The 21,902-nt window shown below is 36.0% G+C and overlaps 1 protein-coding gene across 1 annotated transcript; it reads left to right on the top strand.

The window, feature by feature from the left end:
* Nucleotides 1-474: 474 nt before the first annotated feature.
* Nucleotides 475-21,302, top strand: LOC124382450 (1-acyl-sn-glycerol-3-phosphate acyltransferase gamma-like). The gene is given in 10 exon segments (XM_046844549.1): nucleotides 475-644; nucleotides 8,389-8,450; nucleotides 9,332-9,549; nucleotides 10,428-10,597; nucleotides 11,114-11,275; nucleotides 13,502-13,672; nucleotides 13,752-13,846; nucleotides 15,869-15,944; nucleotides 18,808-19,006; nucleotides 19,894-21,302. Coding segments are annotated over 8 exon segments (1,143 nt in total). The 5' UTR covers nucleotides 475-644; nucleotides 8,389-8,450; nucleotides 9,332-9,371; the 3' UTR covers nucleotides 19,986-21,302.
* The last annotated feature ends 600 nt before the right edge of the window (nucleotides 21,303-21,902 follow it).

The following is a 21,902-nucleotide window of genomic DNA, read 5'->3' as shown; positions in this document are numbered from 1 at the left end:
GTTCAATACTTGTGTTAGGTTTTTTTGTTATTGTTTTTAAGTTTTATATATAGTTCATGTTATATGTAAGTAAAAAATAATAATTATATGTAAGTAAAGAATAATAAAAATCGACTCTTGCACCTGTAACCTATAAAAACTTTTACTAAAATCAGCAGTTAAAACAAACAAATTAAAAAACACAACTGAGTAGAAAGTGAAGAAATTAAGTACGCTTCTAAGTGTACAAGGCGGAACTGTGTATGTAGCGTTAAGATTTCCATTCGAACGATTGCATTGTCGGACAGGAAGTTAAGATTTCCTCTTGTGTTTTATTTCCACCCAAAGTATTACAAACCCCGCCTTCCGCGCGCAGCAATTTCCTATCATTGATTTTACCCCTGATCTGATTGGACAGCTGCAAACAACCATCCAATCAGTTTTAAGAAAGCGGAAATAGGCTAAATACGGGTGTGTAATAAAACATGTTCGAGAAATGCGATGGTGACGAGTGATCTACCGCTAACGGACAAAGAGTGAGCGATCATCCGAGCACCTAGCTGACAGTCCTGCTCGGGTTGGGGGTGTTATTGGGCAGGAATTGGAAGAGAAATCGCGGTTTTTGTCGGCACCTGATATGAGAACGTGTGCGCTTCGGGAGACCGGTAATTAAATTATAATATGCATTATAAATATATTACATGTGCATGGAGGGGTCGAGGCATCTCAGAGAGTGATGGTGAACATCACGGAAACTCGATCATATCATTCTAATTTATTTGAGTTGCCGGGAGCTGAACCACTTGGCCTGATGAGCTCCAGGTAATAATGTTTTTGCTGATGTGTTGCTCTGGAGGCTTTTCCTGCTGCTTCATAGATGCTTAGTAACGCCTGGGCTGAGTGCTCAAGCTCGACTAGCTGCTGCAGTCGCTTAGCCAGCTGACTTACAGCACCTATAGATGAGTTATAATGTTAAATAACGTGTCACTGTCACTATCAGATGCGAGGTGGCACCGTGAAGCACATGTTTACCCCGTTGTTATGGGTGTTTTCGGCGTGTGCACGAGCTCAGCGTGGCTGCTCCATCACGCCGACCTCGCTTACTCAATGTCGCGCGATGGCCAGGTTACTATAGTGCAGAGAGCCGAAGGGGCGTGGTTACGCATATAATGGGCGTGGGTAAAAACCGACCCCTTGCTTTATGGGTTGACTTCATGGTCTATAGTTTGGTTCATTTTAATAAGCAATCAAAAATCAATACCTCAAAAAATAATGCATGAATAGAAATGGTACAAAATGAGCTCATTTGTAAATAAGTTTTCTTCATATGATATTTATGCCAATTCACAGACATCCTTTTCCAGCGTTACCAATTAAGGGTTAAGGGCCCAGCGGTGGCGACTTGGTGGTGCTGGGATTTGAACCCATAAACTTTTCCGATCACAAGTCTAACATCTTATCCCAGCTACTCACACAATACATGGTAGGTTTGGTTAGCACACTTTTGGAACAGTAGAAAGTTCATAGTAGATGAATTTATTTGTCACATGTACATTACAGCAGAGGCAACTTCTTTCTTCACATATCCAAGTAGTGTTTGGAAACTGGGGTTAGGGCCCCTGGAGCAGAGAGAGAGTTAAGGGCTTTGTTTAAGGACCATGCGGTGGCAGGTTGGTGGTGCTGGGATTTAAATCTCTGACCGTCTAATCAGTTACCCAGAACTTTAAACACTGAGCGATCACTTCCCCTTAATTATATTATAGTTAATTAAGTGTTTATTCAGTCATTTTTGTGATTTTTGAATTGTGGTTCCAACTATTTATATTATTTATGTAAGAAGTTAGAAAGTGCTCCTCTGATGACATGGTAGGATGTTAGAGGAACTATATAGAAGGAAATTACTTGGTTTCAGACGTAATGGATAATAGCCTGCTTTCAATAATGGCTTTTTTTAACCCTTGCTTAAAATTTTCCATAGATGTTCAATGTGGTGATCTATGAGTTTTAGGATGAAATTTAAAGGTTTGTGTTTGTGCAGAGGAGGAAAGAGAGAACAGACTTCTCATTGAATAGACCAATAAACAAAAATACTCAGTTTTGATTAATATATTATATAATTATTATTCAATTATTATTATTATTAGAAGCAGTCTTTTGTACCACTGAAGATAATACATTGAAAATTCAGGCTGGATTTTCTGTAGAGGTCTGTATGAAGTAGAAAACTGTGTCATTGTCTGCTATACAGCTTCACATGCTTCACTTAATCCACAGACATCACAATTTTACTGAGCATCCTGACTTTTTTCTCCAATCCCTTCCAGTGTAGCACATGTATGGTTTTCATCCCACTCGGTGGCTTACAGATAAAGGTGCAGATCTCCTGGGGTTTGTGACATTAAACAGTTTTTTATTTTTTACAAAGGTGAAGATCAGGAGATCAACTATCCGCTGTAATTGGTTGTTTTAATTGGGAATCTGCCAATCTGTTACCAAGTACTGGTGTTTGGGAGATTCCAGTCTGTAACACTGGTTCACTGCTCGTCTGAATTATACACATCATCTGATCTGACCCACTGACACATTTTACGAGTCGAACGTGCGCAATGTTGCCTGACACAACACGTTTCACAAAACGCGTCTTAAAGGAAGCCATCATTGTGACTCTTGTGTTTTTCATTATTTTGTGATGGGAGCTTGTAAAGTTTTACTTCAATTAAGAGATATCAGCATTATTATAAAATATATATTATAATAAAATAAAAAAATCTCAAATCTAATTTCTAATCAGAACCTAAAAGAAAATAATAATTTGGGTGCTTGTGCAAAAAAGATCTGTTTCTATTAAATGTTTTAAATCTATTGTTTAACAAAAGGGTGTGTATTTGAGGAAAAGATTTTAAGACTAAAACGCTCTAATGGCTCATAAATATTATATTAAGTGTACATTCAATATTGAGTGTAAATGTTCCTTGAATGTACCTAATATTTATTTTATGAGTCAAGTTCATAACATATTAACTGCAGTCTTAAGGTTCCCTGAGTGAGTTTGTCTTTGTTTTTATGGATTTGTTTCCTGAATAATCAGGTGCACAGACCTTTGAACAGCCACATGGTCTCAGAAACATGACCTAAACGTCAGTTATAATCCTTATTAGCTCCTGCGGTAATAAAAGCTAACCCTATTACAGTACACTTATTGTTCAAGAGGCTCTCAGGTCCCGAAAGATTCCCTGGTCGGGTCTGGAATTGTTACATTTTTGAGATTTGATCTTTATATGTTGCTTATAAAACTGGGTTTTTTTTTTTTTTATAAATACTTTCTGGTAACAAGTGGATCAGGTTTTTTCGTACACCCTGGCTGAGAGTCTTGTTTTGTAGTAGATATAAATATTTTTGGATTTTTTTTTATTCATTCTTTAAGCATAATAGGAAAAATGAAGACAGGTACTAATGTGTTTGAAAAAGCCCTTAAGCAACCTGAGTTGTTAGACAGTAATGAAAAGCAATGTCATGAGTCATTTTCACTATGTCCAAAAAGCACCCTAAATAATTTTGCACTTGTCCTCATTTCCAGTGTCATAAACACGCTTGGATTTAGCACTTTGTTAAATGAGTCCAGCTGAATGTATGTACTTGCTGTTCCAGGCATTATGATACAAGGTAAACTGGAAACACAAAGCCTTTTGTGTGTCTCAGAGCTGTTTTCTTCTGACAGATCAGGACTACAGGACAAAATACACAATACAATGAAAATTAATTTATCCCATCAAGAGTTTATCAGGTTTCACAGACACTTCATTATCACAAGTCTCTGAATTTCTGTCATGGTTTCTGAATAGCATGGGCCGTCTCTCTGATATCCTCACACACTGCAGTTGTAGACAAAAGAGCATATTTATAGAGAGTCTGTTTATTAGTACGAGGAAATTAAGACCGGGAGTTTAAATTATGTTTAAGGTTTGGTTGCAACTAATGATCTTTTTGATGATCGATTAATTGAACGCTTTTTTATTATTATTAATCAGATTTTTTTATATTTTTTTTAATTGGGTGTTTTACTTATTATAACTATATAAAACCTTAATTCAAGGTATTTATGTATAAAATATACTGGGGCAAAATATTGAGTTTAAATATTTAATTTGGATAATTGTGGCTGCTTTTTTTATTTTTAATTTTTAAAGCATTTGAGTATGCAAGGTAAAGCAATTTGTGTAAATTAACATTTGTATTCTTTTGTATGATAATTGAAGTTGGCAAGTTGACAACATTGTTTTGACAATTTTTCTTTACATGAATACAGAGACAGTTTGTTCAGTTGTGTAGAATATCTAATGAAATGATATATGCATAAATTAAATATACCAAGATTGAAAACAAGCATTTTAATGTAGTAAAGCTGCAGTAAATCCTGTTTGAAAACAGAAATTTTGACAAATGCTGTAGAAGGAGAATAGACCTGGAAAAACACAGTAAGCTAACCGGCTTAATAGAAAATAGGAAAAAAATATGCATTGGTGTACAAACGCATAAGCATTCGCTGAAACCCACAGGAGTGACTAAAATGCAATAGTTTACTGCTGCTGTTTAGATTTAGTGTTTGTTCAACAGAACAGATCCAGTGTGACTCTCCGGTTAGCAAACTGTTTACACGCTAGCACTTCATTAAACTATACCATTTTCACATAAAGAGGATTATACAGTTTTTCTTACCATGCTGATATTCAGCTCATCTTTGCATTAACTTGTAGGTTACAGTCTTCTTTGTTGCGTTTTTAATAATAAAATGCTCCCATGCCTTGGATGACTTGGGTGAACATTTTTTTCTAGGTCTGGTTGACCTGCATTTTGCCAGAAGCGGTGTTATGTTAAAGTCATGCTAACCCATAACTTCAGCAGCCCAACTAATCGATAACGGCATTTGTTGACAATGAATTTAATTATCAGGTATTATCAATTTCATAGATTATTTGTAGCAGCCCTTGTTTCGTTTCACACTAATGAGTTAGTTTCTTCTCCATGCTCTCTAAAATGTAAGAAAAAAGCTAAGAACCTTCACTCTTTTTGAAACCAAGAGGTTGGGTTCTGTCCGTTGAAGATGCTGAATTGAGTGTGTGAAACTTAACTAATCATTTTAAAGCATTGATAGAAGGGTATTAATGACACTGCCTGATTACTGTGCTACTTTTTATTGAACACAAGTGTTTTATTTTACTTTTTATGGTACCTGCTACCTTCTTATTTGACACCATCATCTTTCAGGAAGAGCGCCTATGAAGTTCTAGCCTTGTTTAAGTTTGATGCTAATGAAATGTGATTTATCCGGGGTGCTGCTCTAGAGCACTAATCACCGCTAATCTAATCCAGAGCAGATTAGCAACGTGGAGGCACAGTGTTTCTGTCTTTTTGAAAAAGACATCCCCTTTGTCAAGTCAACTTTAATGAAACAGTTATCTTTGGCTAACAAATTGCTACCTTAGTGTATGTTTGGGTGATAATTAGCATTTGGTGGTGATGGCTCATGGGCATTCTCTATTGACTCGCAGCCCTGTAGATCTCAATCTCCTCGGTTTGTGCTGACGGAGGTTCATGTGGCGCCTCCTTAAGTTTATGGGATCTCAATTTGTTCTTGCTGCCATCATCATAATCTCATACTTTGGGATTAACATTAGCATGGAATGTTAGCCAGGCAGGTAGTGGAGGGCCCTCGTTTTCCTCGGACTTTGTGGACTTTCTCTGGAAAGAAAGTCTGAGCGAAATTTTTTTGACAGCCAAACGCGTTTCCCAGTTCTACTATTGTTTTTTACACGGAATTGTGGGTACAAACTCAAGGTGAAGATGTTGAACCAGGGGACTGTTATGATCTTTACAGGGATCTGTGGGGCGTTAGTGGTCATGGCAGTGGCCTACTATGCCTACTGGTAAGTGCTGTTTAAATATTTTAGTTTTTGTATGTATGCAAGCTTGCTGTATTAGTCTCTGAAATTGGTTCAGAGTTCAGAAAAAGATTATATATATATATATATATATATATATATATATATATATATATATATATATATATATATATATATATATATATATATATACTGTATGTATATTATTTTTTGTTATATTCATATATATTATATGTTTTAAAAAATATAAATAAATAATAATCATTTGTAATCTATATAAGATTACTCTTCAGTTTTCTGGATGGCCTTTGGCCAGTCATATCAGTGTGTGGCTTAAGGTGGGCAGAGTTCCTCGGTTGAAATGTGATATCGTAGTTACAACACACAAGGTGCAAAACCGCATACTAGTTGGTATCTAGTTAAGTACTTGTAATGGTGTTGAAAGAGCTGGTTACCTGGTGTTTGACTACTTGCATTCAAAAGGGATTTGTGTAAAAGTCCTTCGTCTGAGGTAGGTGATTCATAATGCTTTGCTCATTATAAGCCTTTAATGGTCAATAGTGATAGTTACACAGCAGTGTTATGAGGAAACTCATGGTCCATTACATTTTAATGAATGCCCTACCTTGTGCAGCATTTCACATTTTATGGCTGGTGATGTTATAAATAGGAAAAATATCATGCATCATTTAACAATATAACAAAGAAGTTATAACAAAGGTTTAAGATTTAATTCCAGCCATTGGTTTTTCTGCCCCATTTATGGTGCATATTCTAAAAAGTTAGTTTTTGTTAGGTTCTGTGATAGTTTGAAAAACATCTGCATTAGTTTATATGTCAAGAAGTTATAAAGAAATCCGATTGGAGTTATGCTTGTTTAGACACAGAATCTTCTTTTATTTAGATTGTATAGGTGCATATTAATATTTAAATTTGTCTCAAATACTCTGCACTCATTATTTTGTTCTGTGCATATAAACATATTTCTTTCACATAGACCAATTGATTTAACTTTACCTATCGTTTGAGTGAAAAGTGGGTGTGGTTAAGTGTGAACCTGTTCAAGACTGACCAATAAGAAAAATTCTTTCATTTTTCATTGATCTTAATGTCCAAATAAAACTTTTATCAAAATCTTGAGCGAGTTAGTGTACTGAATATGTTTTCAAGGCAGAAAAATCAATCAATGAAGTGATTGGAATGCAGTGCTCTAATATCCATGCATTTATTTAAGAATAATTTGTATACAATTAATATTTTTTCTCTTGTTGGGCCTCAATTTGTCTCTACTTAGGTGTTTTTTATATACAGATTTTTTAAAATTCTGATTCTCTCCCTTCAACACACACACACACACACACACACACACACACACACACACACACACACACACACACACACACACACACACACACACGTAGGCAGTTCTTTGAATTTGCAGACTGTAGCAGTAGCATTCTGGCAATACTAGTGAGTTCAGCGTCCTCTCTCTTTCCCCCCAACCTTCCCTTTCTCCATTTTCTTTGTCTAAGTAATGATTTGTGTTCAGGTTTAAAAACACGTCCTTGCTGGTTTGGTAATTAGTCATTTGTCTGCAAGCTTTATATTACGATGAAATTTGGAGACCATATTTTTGCTTTTACAAAATTATACATAATGTTGGTTGGACATCAACACCGCATTGATATTTGGCTTGCAACTCAAAAAAGTAGGGCAATATCCATTTATCAGGCATGACTAGACTGTTGCCATTCTTCGTTTCTTCACACAGTGGAATTTGGTGGTGTAACCATGGCAAAAGAAGGAAATAAGTAGGTAAAGGTTGTTTTTTTTTTTTTTTTTTTTTTGAATCTAAGGCTTTGGGATTACTTGCAGTCAAACCATTTTGGTGTATTGTTCACTTACAAAGACGAGAACGAAACTGTACGTGATGCTATGCATGTAATGTGCTTCGACTGAAAATAACCTAAAGCAAACGATGTAAAATGGAGAGCATGACCTTGAGGATTGTACAATATGCAATATTTGCAAGGGAAAGCAGCATGTCTGAAAGAGCACTGGAAAGAGAGGCACCTGAGAATTTATATGAGCTGCATGAACTTTCACCTAGAGAGAAAGTGTGTGTGGGAGAGGGAGAGAGAGAGAGGGAGAGCTATAGCTTGAGTCTCCCCTTTACCAAAGTCCTTGTGGATATTCTAGTTTGATAAGCAAGTTGTACAAGTAATACGGCACTCTAGAATGGTTTTGTCTTTTTGAAGAAGAAAAGTACCGAGTTAAAAGCCAAATTCACTGCCATGTTAATTCAAACCGAAACGTTTTTTTAGATGTGGAGTTGTCGGGGCATGCCGCCACAGCTACAAGGTAAAAATAGACAATGGGCAGGGATCTATCTGGAGCTATACATGTGTTAATCAAGGTTTGTGTCCTTGTGTAAGCATGGGATTGGTGCATACAAAAAGGTGGTGTGGGGTATGTAGGTCACACTGAGATCGCTCGCTTTCTCCTACAGGTCTGTGGTGTTGAGTGACGGGCCGTGTAAAAGAGGACTGTAAGGAGGAAGAACCCCTTGTGGTAAGTTTTGTATACGTTTTGTATTTCTCTATACCACAAGTTCCCTGAAGAGAGAAAATGTTTTTACACAACACAAATAACTTGCACTTCCTCATTTTGAACACTGCACAGCTTATACCTAATTATGCATTGACAGCATTGTGCTTCCTTGAATCTATGAACTTTAGCTCATGACCAGGAACTCGATCACAGTTTGCCATTATTAAGGACACAATGCATTGCTTTGCATTTTTGAAATACACTCCCTTGAAATCAACTAGTTCACAATTTGTACACTCGCATATGAAAGCAGACTACCTGCATTTAACCTGTTAGAAGAAGGAGGCATCTATACTTGCTTGTTCATTCAGAAAGCTCCTCCTCTTGCTCAGGTGTTTTCTGTTGTGTCTTTGGAGTGATCCCTAACTAGGGGAAAGGGTACTTATTTAATTTTGTGTAAAAATGTTGCCTACATTTTCAATTAGTTAGCTAGCCTATCATACGTCGATGTTTAGAGGTAAGGCCGATTTCGGTTTCCCACTTTAAAGGGAAGAATGTTAAATGACCAGTGTTGCATTATGGGTATGCAACTAGGATCTCATTGCTTCAGACTTTTTTTTGCAGTGCATTGTGTGATTTTGGTGGTTAAATCTCACAATGTATAAAATAACATGGTTATTCAAAGAAGTACCTAAATTGTGCTTAGGCATGGTTCAGAAATACTTGGGTCTTTTTCACAGTGCCATGCAAATTCAATCACATCCACGATATGCAGTGATTCGTCATTTGCTTATCTACATAAAGTTTGCGAGATATGAATGCGTTTTTTTGCATTGCATTTAAATGTCTAGTGTTGGCAGTTGACTCTGCTACAAACACATGCTCTCTGTCTCTCGCCACAGGTGTGCGTGTATGTGTGTGTGAGGCAAAGGCTTGTCCGTCATGGGTGTGTTGGCCTGGCTGAAGAGCCAGTTCATCTTGCAGCTCCTCATCGGCTTCGTATTCGTGGTCAGCGGCCTCATTATTAACTTCATTCAGCTGTGTACCTGCGTGCTTTGGCCAATCAACAAACAGCTCTACCGCAAGATCAACACTCGCATGTCCTATTCGCTATGGAGTCGTAAGTATTGTGTGTGTGTGTGTGTGTGTGTGTGTGTGTGTGTGTGTGTGTGTGTGTGTGTGTGTGTGTGTGTGTGTGTGTGTGTGTGTGTGTGTGAGTGTACAACAACAACAAAAACGCATGACTTTTATCGTATGTTTTTCGCTGTGATGACATCATTGGATATACATATATTTTCTATAGTTTATACTTTTATTTGTCTATTTAATTTTTATCCTTAAATTCTATTCCTTTTAATGCTTAAATGTTGGACAGTCGTACAAAGCATTTAACTGGATGTCGACTGTGTGTGTGTGTGTGTGTGTGTGTGTGTGTGTGTGTGTGTGTGTGTGTGTGTGTGTGTGTGTGTGTGTGTGTGTGTGTGTGTGTGTGTGTGTGTGTGTGTGTGTGTGTGTGTGTGTGTGTGTCAAATAAAATTTGATTAGCTTTGATTTAATGAATTACAGCATACACGGCATGCTTTCCCATAACACTGCAGGCCGTACTTTCCAAAATATATAATGATTAGCTTAATTTAATCCAGTATGAGTCTGGTCATCAGTTGCTACAGATGAATGAATGCTGTTCCTAGAAATAGACAGGGTCTTTGCCAGTTTCATTCCTGCTAAATCTAAATACTTTACATGCTCTTATTAGCAGTATTTCTCTGCACTAATGCATAGGTCATATAGTATATATTATAATACATATAGTCTTATAGTAATACAGAAATATTGTGCATATATATTCTAAACCCACTAACATGGGAAATTATTTATAAATATTAAAACGGTGTGTGAGAATAGTTGAAACATTAAAAAATGATGCATACTTCATCTACAGCACTGAAGACTGTATTTAGGCGTAAACATTAATGGATTTTTCTCTCTCCCTGTCAGAGTTGGTGATGCTTTTGGAGTGGTGGTCAGGAACGGAATGCACACTCTATACTGACCAAGCTACAGTGGATATGTTTGGAAAAGAGCACGTCATCATCATCCTCAACCACAACTACGAAATCGATTTCCTGTGCGGCTGGACCATGTGTGAGAGATACGGTGTGCTAGGGGTGAGTACGCCAAGAACATGCACCACATACACAAAAAAGTTAAACATGATATATGATTCAATGTCTTGGGCCCCAGTTAACCTACAGAAATTAGATAATGGGCCTGATTAGTTGTTATTTGTTGACACCCTGTGTATTTTCTTTAATATAGCTTTTGATATGCATTTGATGAGGGTCAGGAGTTCTTAACTCCACAGTTGTGAAGGAACCCCCTACACTGCACAGTTTGAAGTGATCCCTTACGTCAACACACCTAGTTCATTTCGTTATTACACCTTCTTCAAGGGCCAAGTCATTTACTGATTACTGAGATCACACTATGTAGTAGAGAAAACATTAAGACATGCACTCAGACTATTTCCAGGCCAGGAAAATGATGGACTTTATGGAAATGATTTTGAAAAAGCATTCATTTTTTTTATTTATTTTTATTTATTTTTTGTGTTGAAGCTAGAAATTCTGTAAAGCAAAAAATGTAAAAGCAAAAATACACAATGTTCTTTTCAATTCTCTAAGAGTTCCAAGGTGCTGGCGAAACAGGAGCTGCTGAAAGTTCCCTTGATTGGCTGGACCTGGTACTTCCTGGAGATTGTTTTCTGCAAAAGAAAGTGGGAGGAGGACAAGGAGACGGTATTTAGGGGGCTCAACCAGCTCAAGGATTATCCTGAGTACATGTGGGTGAGTGTGCTCAAGAAATTAGGCTATAATCTCAATTGCCTGAAACCACACCAGGTGGTATTGTTGAGAATTATATTAAAAGAAAAAAACGGTCACTCTTGCCTACTCGTTTAATATCAGAAAGTGCTGCACATTTAGATAGTGACATCAGTACTATCCTAAATGGATACATTTTCCAAACATACAGTATATCTGGTGAGTAATGCAGGAGAACGTGTGTGGAAATTTCCCAAATTGTAAGCGATCAGCATGATGTAAACAATATATACATGTATATATTGTTTACATCATGACGATTGCTTATATATATATATATGTGTGTGTGTGTGTGTATGTATGTATGTGAGTGTGAGTGAGTGAGAAAGTGAAATTAGACAAACCGCATAAAACTTTCATGTATATTACTCACACCACGTATCTTTAGTGCAGACCGTTATTATCGCTGCACGTGGATTGTGGATGCTCAAGTCAGTACTGTACATACGCAATGCGGTATGAAGTTACTTCCTTAAAGCCTCTGCAGCCTGCTGATGAGTTCTTGTAAATATTTTCTATATTTAATTGTCCTGCTTGTATTCTGCAGAAGATATAAAACTACAATGCATCATTACTGTAGAAAATAGTGATCTCTTTCTCACACTATCACACTATATGAAGTGATAATTGACATGTCATTAAAGCTGGAATATCAGTTTCCTAGAGTTATTTTACAGGTTATTTTATTAGTTCGTTATTTTTACAGGTCTTTTACAGACTTCGCATCGCTCAGTTTATAAAATCACTTGAACTGATTCAATTGAAACCAAAATGTCAGGTGATAATTTCATTACCAAATTTCCCCATGTATAAACAAGTCCTTTTTGAACAGAGTTATACTTTCTATACCACCATGTCATAAGCAGAAGTCTAAAAGTCTTTAACCACATATTTGCTTACTTGTACTGGCTGGCTTAAAGCCACATAACACCCACAAACGCATATCAGTTCATCAATATGCCAGAGATGCACTGACTTCCTGCACATTAATTATCGAACTTCAAAATGTGTTTGCTAACTCCAAATTCCTCCCCCATTCTAATACATAACTAAAGGTAGTCTGATTTACGTTATTTGCACATGGATTATTTTTTTGTGACAGAAGATTAATAAATAAATAAATAAAAAGTGGTATTGCACATATAATTTTTTTATTGCACAATGGGGAAAGCATTTAACTGAGGAAGTGAGTGAAATATTGTAGTTTATGAGAGAAAATATTATAAAATATATATATATATATATATATATATATATATATATATATATATATATATATATATATATATATATATATATATATATATATATATATATATATATATAAAGGAACTTGTATATTCTTGTACAGATTTTCTGCAAACAGGGAAGCAGGAAATGCAAATTGTCGACCAGTGTGCATGTGCCATCGCCCATCAGATAATCGTAATAATGATTGACACACTGTCTCACTAAGTGTTAGCTTGAAAATATCTAGTCTAATGAATATAGGGTTTTTTTTTTTTCATCTTTTGATATGTTTACTGGAGTGGATAATTGTTTATTAGTCTGATAAAAATATAACTATTTGAAGTGTTTATTTTTAGATTTGACAGCAAGCTTGGTTTGATACGCATAGGCTTGAGGACCCTTTTTATAAACATGATTAGCTGAGAGATATTTTTGGTTTGAGCATTTGGTAGGCAGTGAATCAGATCTTCTGATTAAAACGTTCCATCAAACTAGAGTACAAAATGAAGGCATGGTGGAACTGACAATTTCAGTCTTGTCAAATTGTTGACTTGAAAGAGTGATTATTTTCCCAATTTTAATTGTAGATGTATACATTTAGAAAAAATAGTTTTTTAGGGTGAAAGATTATCCACCTATCTTACAACATAAGTATATTAGTATAAAATCAAGGGTGTCTGTAAGTGTATTAACTATCCTTACATGTATGGTGTAGATAAAGCATTTCAGATATAATGCAGGTTGTAACCTGTAATGTTTTTTTTATGTAGCATCATTTGCTATATTGTATTTATGTGAGTTAGTTATTTAATTATTTTTTAATTATTTATTTTTAAATTGTGTAACCTGCTGCTGCTGTAACGCAATAATTTCCCTTATGGGATCAATAATAGTTTAGTAGATGTGACTATAGCTATACATTATATCATATCATATTGTGTGTGATGTGCATTTCTACAGTTCCTGCTGTACTGTGAGGGAACACGATTTACAGAGCAAAAACACCAGATCAGCATGCAGGTGGCTGAGAGTAAAGGTCTCCCCAAACTCAAATACCACCTACTACCACGCACCAAAGGCTTCACCACCACACTGCAATGCCTGAAGGGAACAGGTCTGTGACATAGTGCTGTGTCTCTGTATGTATTAGAATTTTAATCCTGTACTGACATTAAGCTGAATATTGTCATGGGCTTCCTTTTAGTCAAAGCCATATGACGTCACACTGAATTTCAAAGACAAGGAGAACCCCACGCTGCTGGGCATCATCAACGGCAAAAAATACAGAGCAGACATGAGAATCCGGTGAGTGTGAACTTTAGAAACAATCCCAACAAATGTTACAAACCCTGGCACTGTACAATTAAAAAAAAAAAAAAAAAAATTCTGCTGTAATTACTTTTGGACTGGTTATTGTGTGGGGGTTTTTTTTTTTTTTTTTTTTTTTTTTTTTTTCTTCTTTTCCACTTTTTTTTATTTTTTTTTTTTTATACACTTTTGTACAAGTGCTTACTTAAGATAAATTTTTTTATTTAGAAATATTTTAGCAAAAGTTAAACAGTGACACTTGTGCACTAATTACAATTGTGGGGAGATGGCAGCTTAGTGGTTAAGGCATTGGACTTTGAAGCTAGTCATGAATTCAAATCCCAGTCACACCAAGCTGACCCTCATTGGCCACTGAGCGAGACCCTTAACCCCATAGCTGCTCAGTTCTATGATTTGGATAAATGCGAGTCGCTCTGGATAAGTGTGTAATTTTCTTAAATGTGTTTGCATCGTGTTCAAAGTACTTTTACCACTGATCATTTAAATGCTACATCTTTACACAAATACATAAAAGCCACCAAAAAGTGCCAGGTGAAGTGTTAATATGCAGCTCTGTAGTTTCAGTGAGTCAGTGCCCAGGATAACTTCAAAAATCTGTTTTGTTTTTTTATATGAGTGGAACCTGATGTGGGTTTTTGTTGTTGTAGCCGTTACATTTTGGCAGGTTTTCTGTTTACCGTGGTTGGAAATAGTGGTTATAGTCTAATCGAACCAGTCTGACCAATTTACTCTGACATTTCTATCAACAAATTGTTTTCACCTGCAGAAGTGCCCAAAACTGGATGTTGTGTTTTTACCACAATTTTCTGTAAAGTCAGTCAAGTGTATTTCTATAGCGCTTTGTCTCAAAGCAACTTGACAGAATTTAAGAGTTAAGGTGAATGATGTGTATTTATCCCTGATGAGCAGCCATGGTGACTGTGGCAAGGAAAAACACCCTAGGTGTTATGAGGAAGGAACCTTGAGAGGAACCAGACTCAAAAGGGAAACCCATCCTCATTTGGGTGATATCAAGAGTGTGATTTTATAAATTTTTAAACAATACAGAACACTGGAGAGTGAGAACTAACATGAGCACTAGAGTATATGATGAGTAATGTTCATTCTACAGTCTTCTACAGTCAATTGTGGCTACTGAGCAACTCATAAAATAGCTCAACAAGTTGATCATGTGCATTTGATCAGATGTACTAGAGCACAAGATTTTAATGTGATGTCAGGAAGACTATTCCAAAGTTTAGGAGCTAATTGTGAGAATGTCAGTAATCATCGAGATCTTCCATTTTTGAAATACTTAAAACCAGCCCTTCCAGCACCAACATTTATACCTGATTCAGGCATATGCATTATCTTACATTATGTATTTCCTCATTCTGATGTTTGATTTGAGTATTTCATAAAGCATTCAACCTGATAATAAAATGGCTAGTAAGTGTGGTTAAGTTAGTTTAAAGAGTAACTGTAGTTAATTACAGCATAAACAGACTATTAGCATCTTGCCCTAACGCATATTATTGACTCATAGCAAACTCTGTGCAGGCAACTAACAGTTTCCATTAAACAACCAAGGGAGCACATTAACCCAGACAAACACTTGCTACCTGAGCACAAAGATAAAAATATCTCCTGACTGTTGCCTCTTTTTTTTTTTTTTTTTTTTTTTTTTTGGCATTCATGACTGGAATGTGTGCAAGTAATTTCAAGTGATCATGTTTGTAAATGTCTTTTTTACGAGCATTTATATATAGGGATGTTTGTGCTCTACAAACATGTGTACAGGATCCAGTGTATAATTAACTTAGAAAAATCATTTTAGGCCAAAAACACGTCATTTGAACCCTACAAAAATCGATGCGTTTTTTAGAACAGACATACTTAGCAATTTCCTGGTAACGAAATTTGACCTTCACTGTACTTGAGCTTAATCCTCTTTCCTTTATTAACACTGCCCTCTAGTGGTGTGCTGCTCTGACTGGCGTACTGTGTTTTGCCTAACAGGCGTTTCCCAGTTGAGGAGATCCCTGATGATGAAAAAGAGTGTGCTAACTGGCTTCACAAGCTCTATCAGGAGAAGGTCAGATTCTTTTCAAGTTTCTGCATGTGTTTTCTTGTGTGTTTTAAATCATCATCATGAATTCATTATTCACAGTCTTAAATCCAGCTTTTGTTAATGTACACTTAACTCTTCTTAGACTTGCTACTGAGAAGCATGTAGATACATCTATATAATGATTAAATGTGTAAAATAAACAGGATTACACACTACATGATGCACCATATATCTACATATACAGGTGCCTGCTAAATAAATTTGAATGTCGTGGAAAAGTTCATTTATTTCAGTAATTCAACTCAAATCGTGAAACTCGTGTATTAAATAAATTTAGTGAACACAGACTGAAGAAGTTTGTCTTTGGTTCTTTTAATTCTGGTGATTTTGCCTCACATTTAACAAAACCCCACCATTTCACTATCTCAAAAAATTTGAATACTTAAGACCAATTAAAATTTTTTTTTTTTGTGAATTGTTGCCATTGTGGAAGTATGTTCATTTACTGTATATGTACTCAATACTTGGTAGGGGCTCCTTTTTCTTTAATTACTGCCTCAAGTCGGCATGGCCTGGAGGTGATCAATCTGTGGCAATGCTGAGGTGGTATGGAAGCCCAGGTTTCTTTGACAGTGGCCTTTAGCTCATCTGCATTTTTTGGTCTCTTGTTTCTCATTTTCATCTTGACAATACCACAGAGATTCTCTATGGGGTTCAGGTCTGAGTGAGTTTGCAGGCCAGTCATGCACACCAACACAATGGTCATTTAACCAGCTTTGGGTGCTTTTGGCAGTGTGGGCAGGTGCCAAATCCTGCTGGAAAATGAAATCAGTATCTTTGAAAAGCTGGTCAGCAGAACGAAGCATGAAGTGCAATTTCTTGGTAAACGGGTGCAGTGACTTTGCTTTTCAAAAAACACAGTGCATCAACACCAGCATGACACTGCACCCCAAATCATCACAGACTGTGGAAACTTAACACTGGACTTCAAGCAACTTGGGCTATGAGCTTCTCCACCCTTCCTCCAGACTCTAGGACCTTGGTTTCCGAATCAAATACAAAACTTGCTCTTATCTAAAAAGAGGACTTTGGACCACTGGGGAACAGTCCAGTTCTTCTTCTCTTCAGCCCAGGTAAGACAAAACTGACATTGTCTGTGGTTCAAATGTGGCTTAACAAGAGGAATAAGACAACTGTAGGCAAATTTCTTGAAACATCTGTGTGTGGTGGCTCTTGATGCCTTGACCCCAGCCTCAGTCCATTCCTTGTGAAGTTGGCTCAAATTCTTGAATCGATTTTGCTTGACAAGGCTGCGGTTCTCTCGGTTGGCTGTGCATCTTTTTCTTTCACACTTTTTCCTCTCACTCAACTTTCTGTTAACATGCTTGGATACAGCACTCTGTGAACAGCAGCTTATTTGGCAATGAATGTGTGTGGCTTTCCCTCCTTGTGAAGGGTGTCAATGATTGTCTTCTGGATAATTGTCAGATCAGCCCCATGATTGAACCAAAATGAGAGACCATTTTGAAGGCTCAGGAAACCTTTGCAGGTGTTTTGAGTTGATTAGCTGATTGGCATGTCATGATATATTTTTGAGATTGTAAATTGGTGGGTTTTGTTAAATGTGAGCCAAAATCATAGCAATTAAAAGAACCAAAGACTCAAAATTCTTCAGTCTGTGTGCATTTGAATTTATTTAATACATGAGTTTCACAATTTGAGTCAAATTACTGAAATAAATTAACATTTCCACAACATTCAAATTTATTGAGATGCACCTATATGCGTACAAAATGATTATTACAATAGTCAGATTAAATTGGAGATTTTATTTGGTTTCATTTAAGCTTTAAAGTGCTTGAGATTGTATTTGAGTTGATATTGCAGTTATTTGATTGATTCAAATATTCAGTAGATAATTTCGATTTGTTTTTGACTGGTTGACACACAACCTTCAACTTCCTTTAACTTGAAGGAAGAGGAAACAAACAATGAAAACAGGAAGCCAAAGATAGACATCTGTTTCAGACAAAACATGTTTTAGAAAGCCAACGGAAGACTCTGTATTAACGTTGCATTTATAGTTAAATAAGATCATTTGGGGGAAAAAATTAAATCAAATCTAAAATTTATTATGAGAGAGATCCAACCCCCCACCCCTTTTATTTATTTTTTTTTAACATGTGCACTCACTTTTAATAAAATGTAAAACTTAAATTTTAAAAAGATATAAACATTATACAATTAACAAATTTTGAATGATAAAATATATCGCTCTCCGTGCACTGAACGCTCTCTGTACAGTGCGCAGTCTCACATTTCAAAACAAACACCAGTGATTCACCTCTGGAGTCCGCTCTCCTAACGACAGCAGATTTTCTTAGCCGATCCAGCAATGGATGTAACCCGGAAAAACTATCAGTGTGGATGTTTGCCGATAGTTCCAGCAATCGAGTATCAGGGCCAAAGAATCGGCAAAACCGATGAATTGGTCGACCTCTAATAATAATAATAATTACTATGGAAATGCATCAATATGATCTGGTTTGTCACTATCAATGAAATATTCCTATTCAGTAAAGCCTTTAAGAGGTTTTCAATAAAGTTACCACCAAAAGGAAGTTTAGAATATTTATCAGCAGCCCCTATTGATACTTGTTCAATATGAAACCTGAAGTCTCTTTCTATTATTTAAAAAGTCTCCTACTTAATTTTGTTAGCTTATGTTGTTATATTTGTATCCACTAATTTAATTATTACCATGTTCCTGCAATAAATGTAGCCCTTGACGATGGTATGGTGTTGAAAAATGTAACAACTACCAAATGATATGACTGACTTTGTTAATGTCTCTCCACATTATGTGTATATCCATATTGCTTAACAGGATGAATTGCAAGAGTACTATTTCAAGGAGGGATGTTTTCCCGGACCAACTATTAAGCCCAAACGGCGGTTATGGACGCTGCTGAACTTTCTTTTCTGGGCGACACTGCTGCTCTCTCCACTCATTAACTTCGCCTGGGACGTCTTTGTCAGTGGCTCACCGCTTCTCATCATCAGCTTCATGATCTTCCTCATTATTGGTCAGTATTCATATATAAAATCATTTAATATTTTTTGTAAAAGTAGTAAGTACTTAAATATTTCGGTCGTCTTGCGATCGTGTACTTAAATATAATCTGGGGGCATTTGTACGTTTGCAAACCCAAAAATGATTCATTGTGTTCTCACAAGTAAACATGCATTTCAGTTTTTTGTATTCAGATTAAGTACAAGTTTGAAGATAGATTTATTTTCCATGGCCTCAAATGAAATCAAATGTTTTTTGCAGGGGAAAAAAAATCCTCATTGAGTATATTCGACAATGTCTGCTATATGCTAAAACCTCTATACATTAGCATAAAAACTTTCTTTCGGCTTCTCCCGTTAGGGGTCGCCACAGCGGATCCTCCGTATTCATGATCCACATGTTCGATTTGACACTTTTATGCTGGATGCCCTTCCTAACGCAACCCTCCCTATTTATCCGGGCTTGGGACCGGCACTAAGAGTGCACTGGTTTGTGCCTCCCTAATGGCTAGGGTTGGTTCCCTGACCGCTATATGCTATATTATAAAGACCAGTGTAAATGCTTTATAGTAAATTATCAACAGAAAGTAACCGGGTGTCTTGAAGAAATTTTATGAATTTCAAACAATGAGGTTTTACAGTTTAAATAGTCAGCACTAATCCTTAATTTAGTTCATTTTTAAGTATTTATAAACGTGTGAATAAGTATAGGAACATTTCCTGTTTACATGGACAATTTTCATGTTAACCAAATTAGTTGTTGAATTAAAAGACAATTTAGCTGAACTATAAACATAGAAGAATGCATATTATTCCAAATAGCACATATATTTCATATACACATGTCACACTAAGCATGTATTAAAAAGTTCAGTAATATTGGTTTCTGTGTGTTTTCCAGCCTCTGTAGCTGTGCGGCGTCTCATCGGCGTGACCGAGGTGAAGAAAACCGGCTCCAGCTATGGAAATGTTGAATCCAAGAAAGAAAACTAGAACTTTCAGCTGGTCTGACTGCCCACGGCCACTGTTTCGCTCACTTTCACTGCTAGGGCATGAAATTGCCCGCCTGTGCAGTCGTCCTCCTTTTTAACAAAGAAAAAAAAACCATCCAAGTGGGAGGGGAAAAAAAATAATAAAAATGCCAACATGGCATTAAAGCATGTGAGGGGTGGGTTGGGGAATGTAGATAATTATAAGTTTATAAACTAGAGTAATAATTATTAATTATGATCATTAAAAAGAGCAAAGTGTGAAGCATTTGAGATTATCATTTCCCTCGGCAGCCTGGACCGAGGTTGGCTGAGAGGTGGGCGTGGCATCTCTGTCCTCTTCTGCTTACAGTAGCTTATTCTCTCACTAGTTCAGGACCAGTTTCCTTCAAGGTTTCTACAGAGCCATGTAATGTGGAATGTTTCCTTTTCCACCCCATAGCTTGGTACTGCCCACTTCTGATCTGTAACTATTATATTATCCTTGTGCAAGGCTCTGCAGCTCTTACTCTGTCCAGCTTTTATAACTCAAGCTGTGAAATGATATGACATGATCTAGTCTATGTTTTGGGCAAAAGCGTAACTCAAATATTTCTTACTAAAACCTGAAATGATTTTTTTTTTTTTTTTTTTTTTTTTTAATACTGAGTGTGTTTGTCTGAGGACAGCGAAGCACTGGCGACAAACAAGCCACTGCATCGTAGTCTGAAAACTCTGGGATGAGTCCTTGATTGTGGTTAGAATAACTGCAGGGTTTGAATTTAAAACACAGGGTCCAGAAGATAGCTACAAATGAAAAGTGAATCAGTCTGATGCCTCATGAGTTCTTTTAAATTATCACATTTCAGGTGACTGAGTATTCAGTTTCCATTTCATGTCAAATCCACTTCTGTTAAAACCACTTGATGATTAGGATCGCCTGAGGAAATGTGACTAAACAAATGATTGGATTTGAGTGTTAAAATGTTGAAAATGGTTTGGGTGGTTAAAATAGTGATACAGACCATTTTCCTACATTTTAGACTCATTTTCTAGCTTAATTCACAAAAATGTGAAGTTGGATAAGGGACATATGAACCAAGGTGTTCAGTTACTGTAGTTTACTCACTGTGACAAATGGCTTTGTACACATGCAATTAAGATTCATCACAGGTTTTTTGGGGGTTATTTTTAGTTATTTTTAGGGTTAGTTGTTGTTTTTGGGGTTTTTTTTGTAAATAAACATCCTGGGCGTTCTACAATATATTTCCTAACAGAATTTAGCAATATTAATGAACAATTAATGGTTTGATGGAAGAAAGTAAAAATTTTATTCAATTACCTTCTGTTTTTTCAAAAATTTTCAAAAAACGTTCTTATAGAGTTCAGTAAAAGGTTTATTAGTGTTTGACTAAATATTATATATTCATTGGCAGGCAGGGGCTGTATTATAGGACACATGGCTTCAAAGTTTGGTGAGTTAAATAGTGATCAGATTTGTTAAACAGATTTACACTGGATTTTTCTTTTGTTCTACAATTATCTCACCTGCTCATAGAGATCAACTTTTATTCCACCAAGGTCAATTTGGGCTTTATAAAAGTACAGCTTTTCTTTGGAAAAAAAAAATATATATATATATATATATATATATATATATATATATATATATATATATATATATATATATATATATATATATATATATATATATATATATATATATATACCAAAAATTGGTAGATTTTGCTCATGCAGGATTTTTATGTATAATGTGTTGTTTTTATGATTTTTGGCAATGTGTTGCACCAAATTTGTACGATTTTGCTTTCATTATGCAAATTCTGCATGATACAAAAAATTAATAATGAGACATACAATTGTACCATTAAGGATTGAAGTTTGTCCTTTTTTTTCCCCCAATCTAAACAGCTGTAACACT

The sequence above is a fragment of the Silurus meridionalis genome, unplaced genomic scaffold, assembly GCF_014805685.1.
Source record: "Silurus meridionalis isolate SWU-2019-XX unplaced genomic scaffold, ASM1480568v1 Scaffold276, whole genome shotgun sequence".
NCBI classification, from domain to species: Eukaryota; Metazoa; Chordata; class Actinopteri; order Siluriformes; family Siluridae; genus Silurus; species Silurus meridionalis.
Note: the sequence above shows the minus strand (reverse complement) of the source record. Positions and strands in the feature narration are given on the sequence as shown.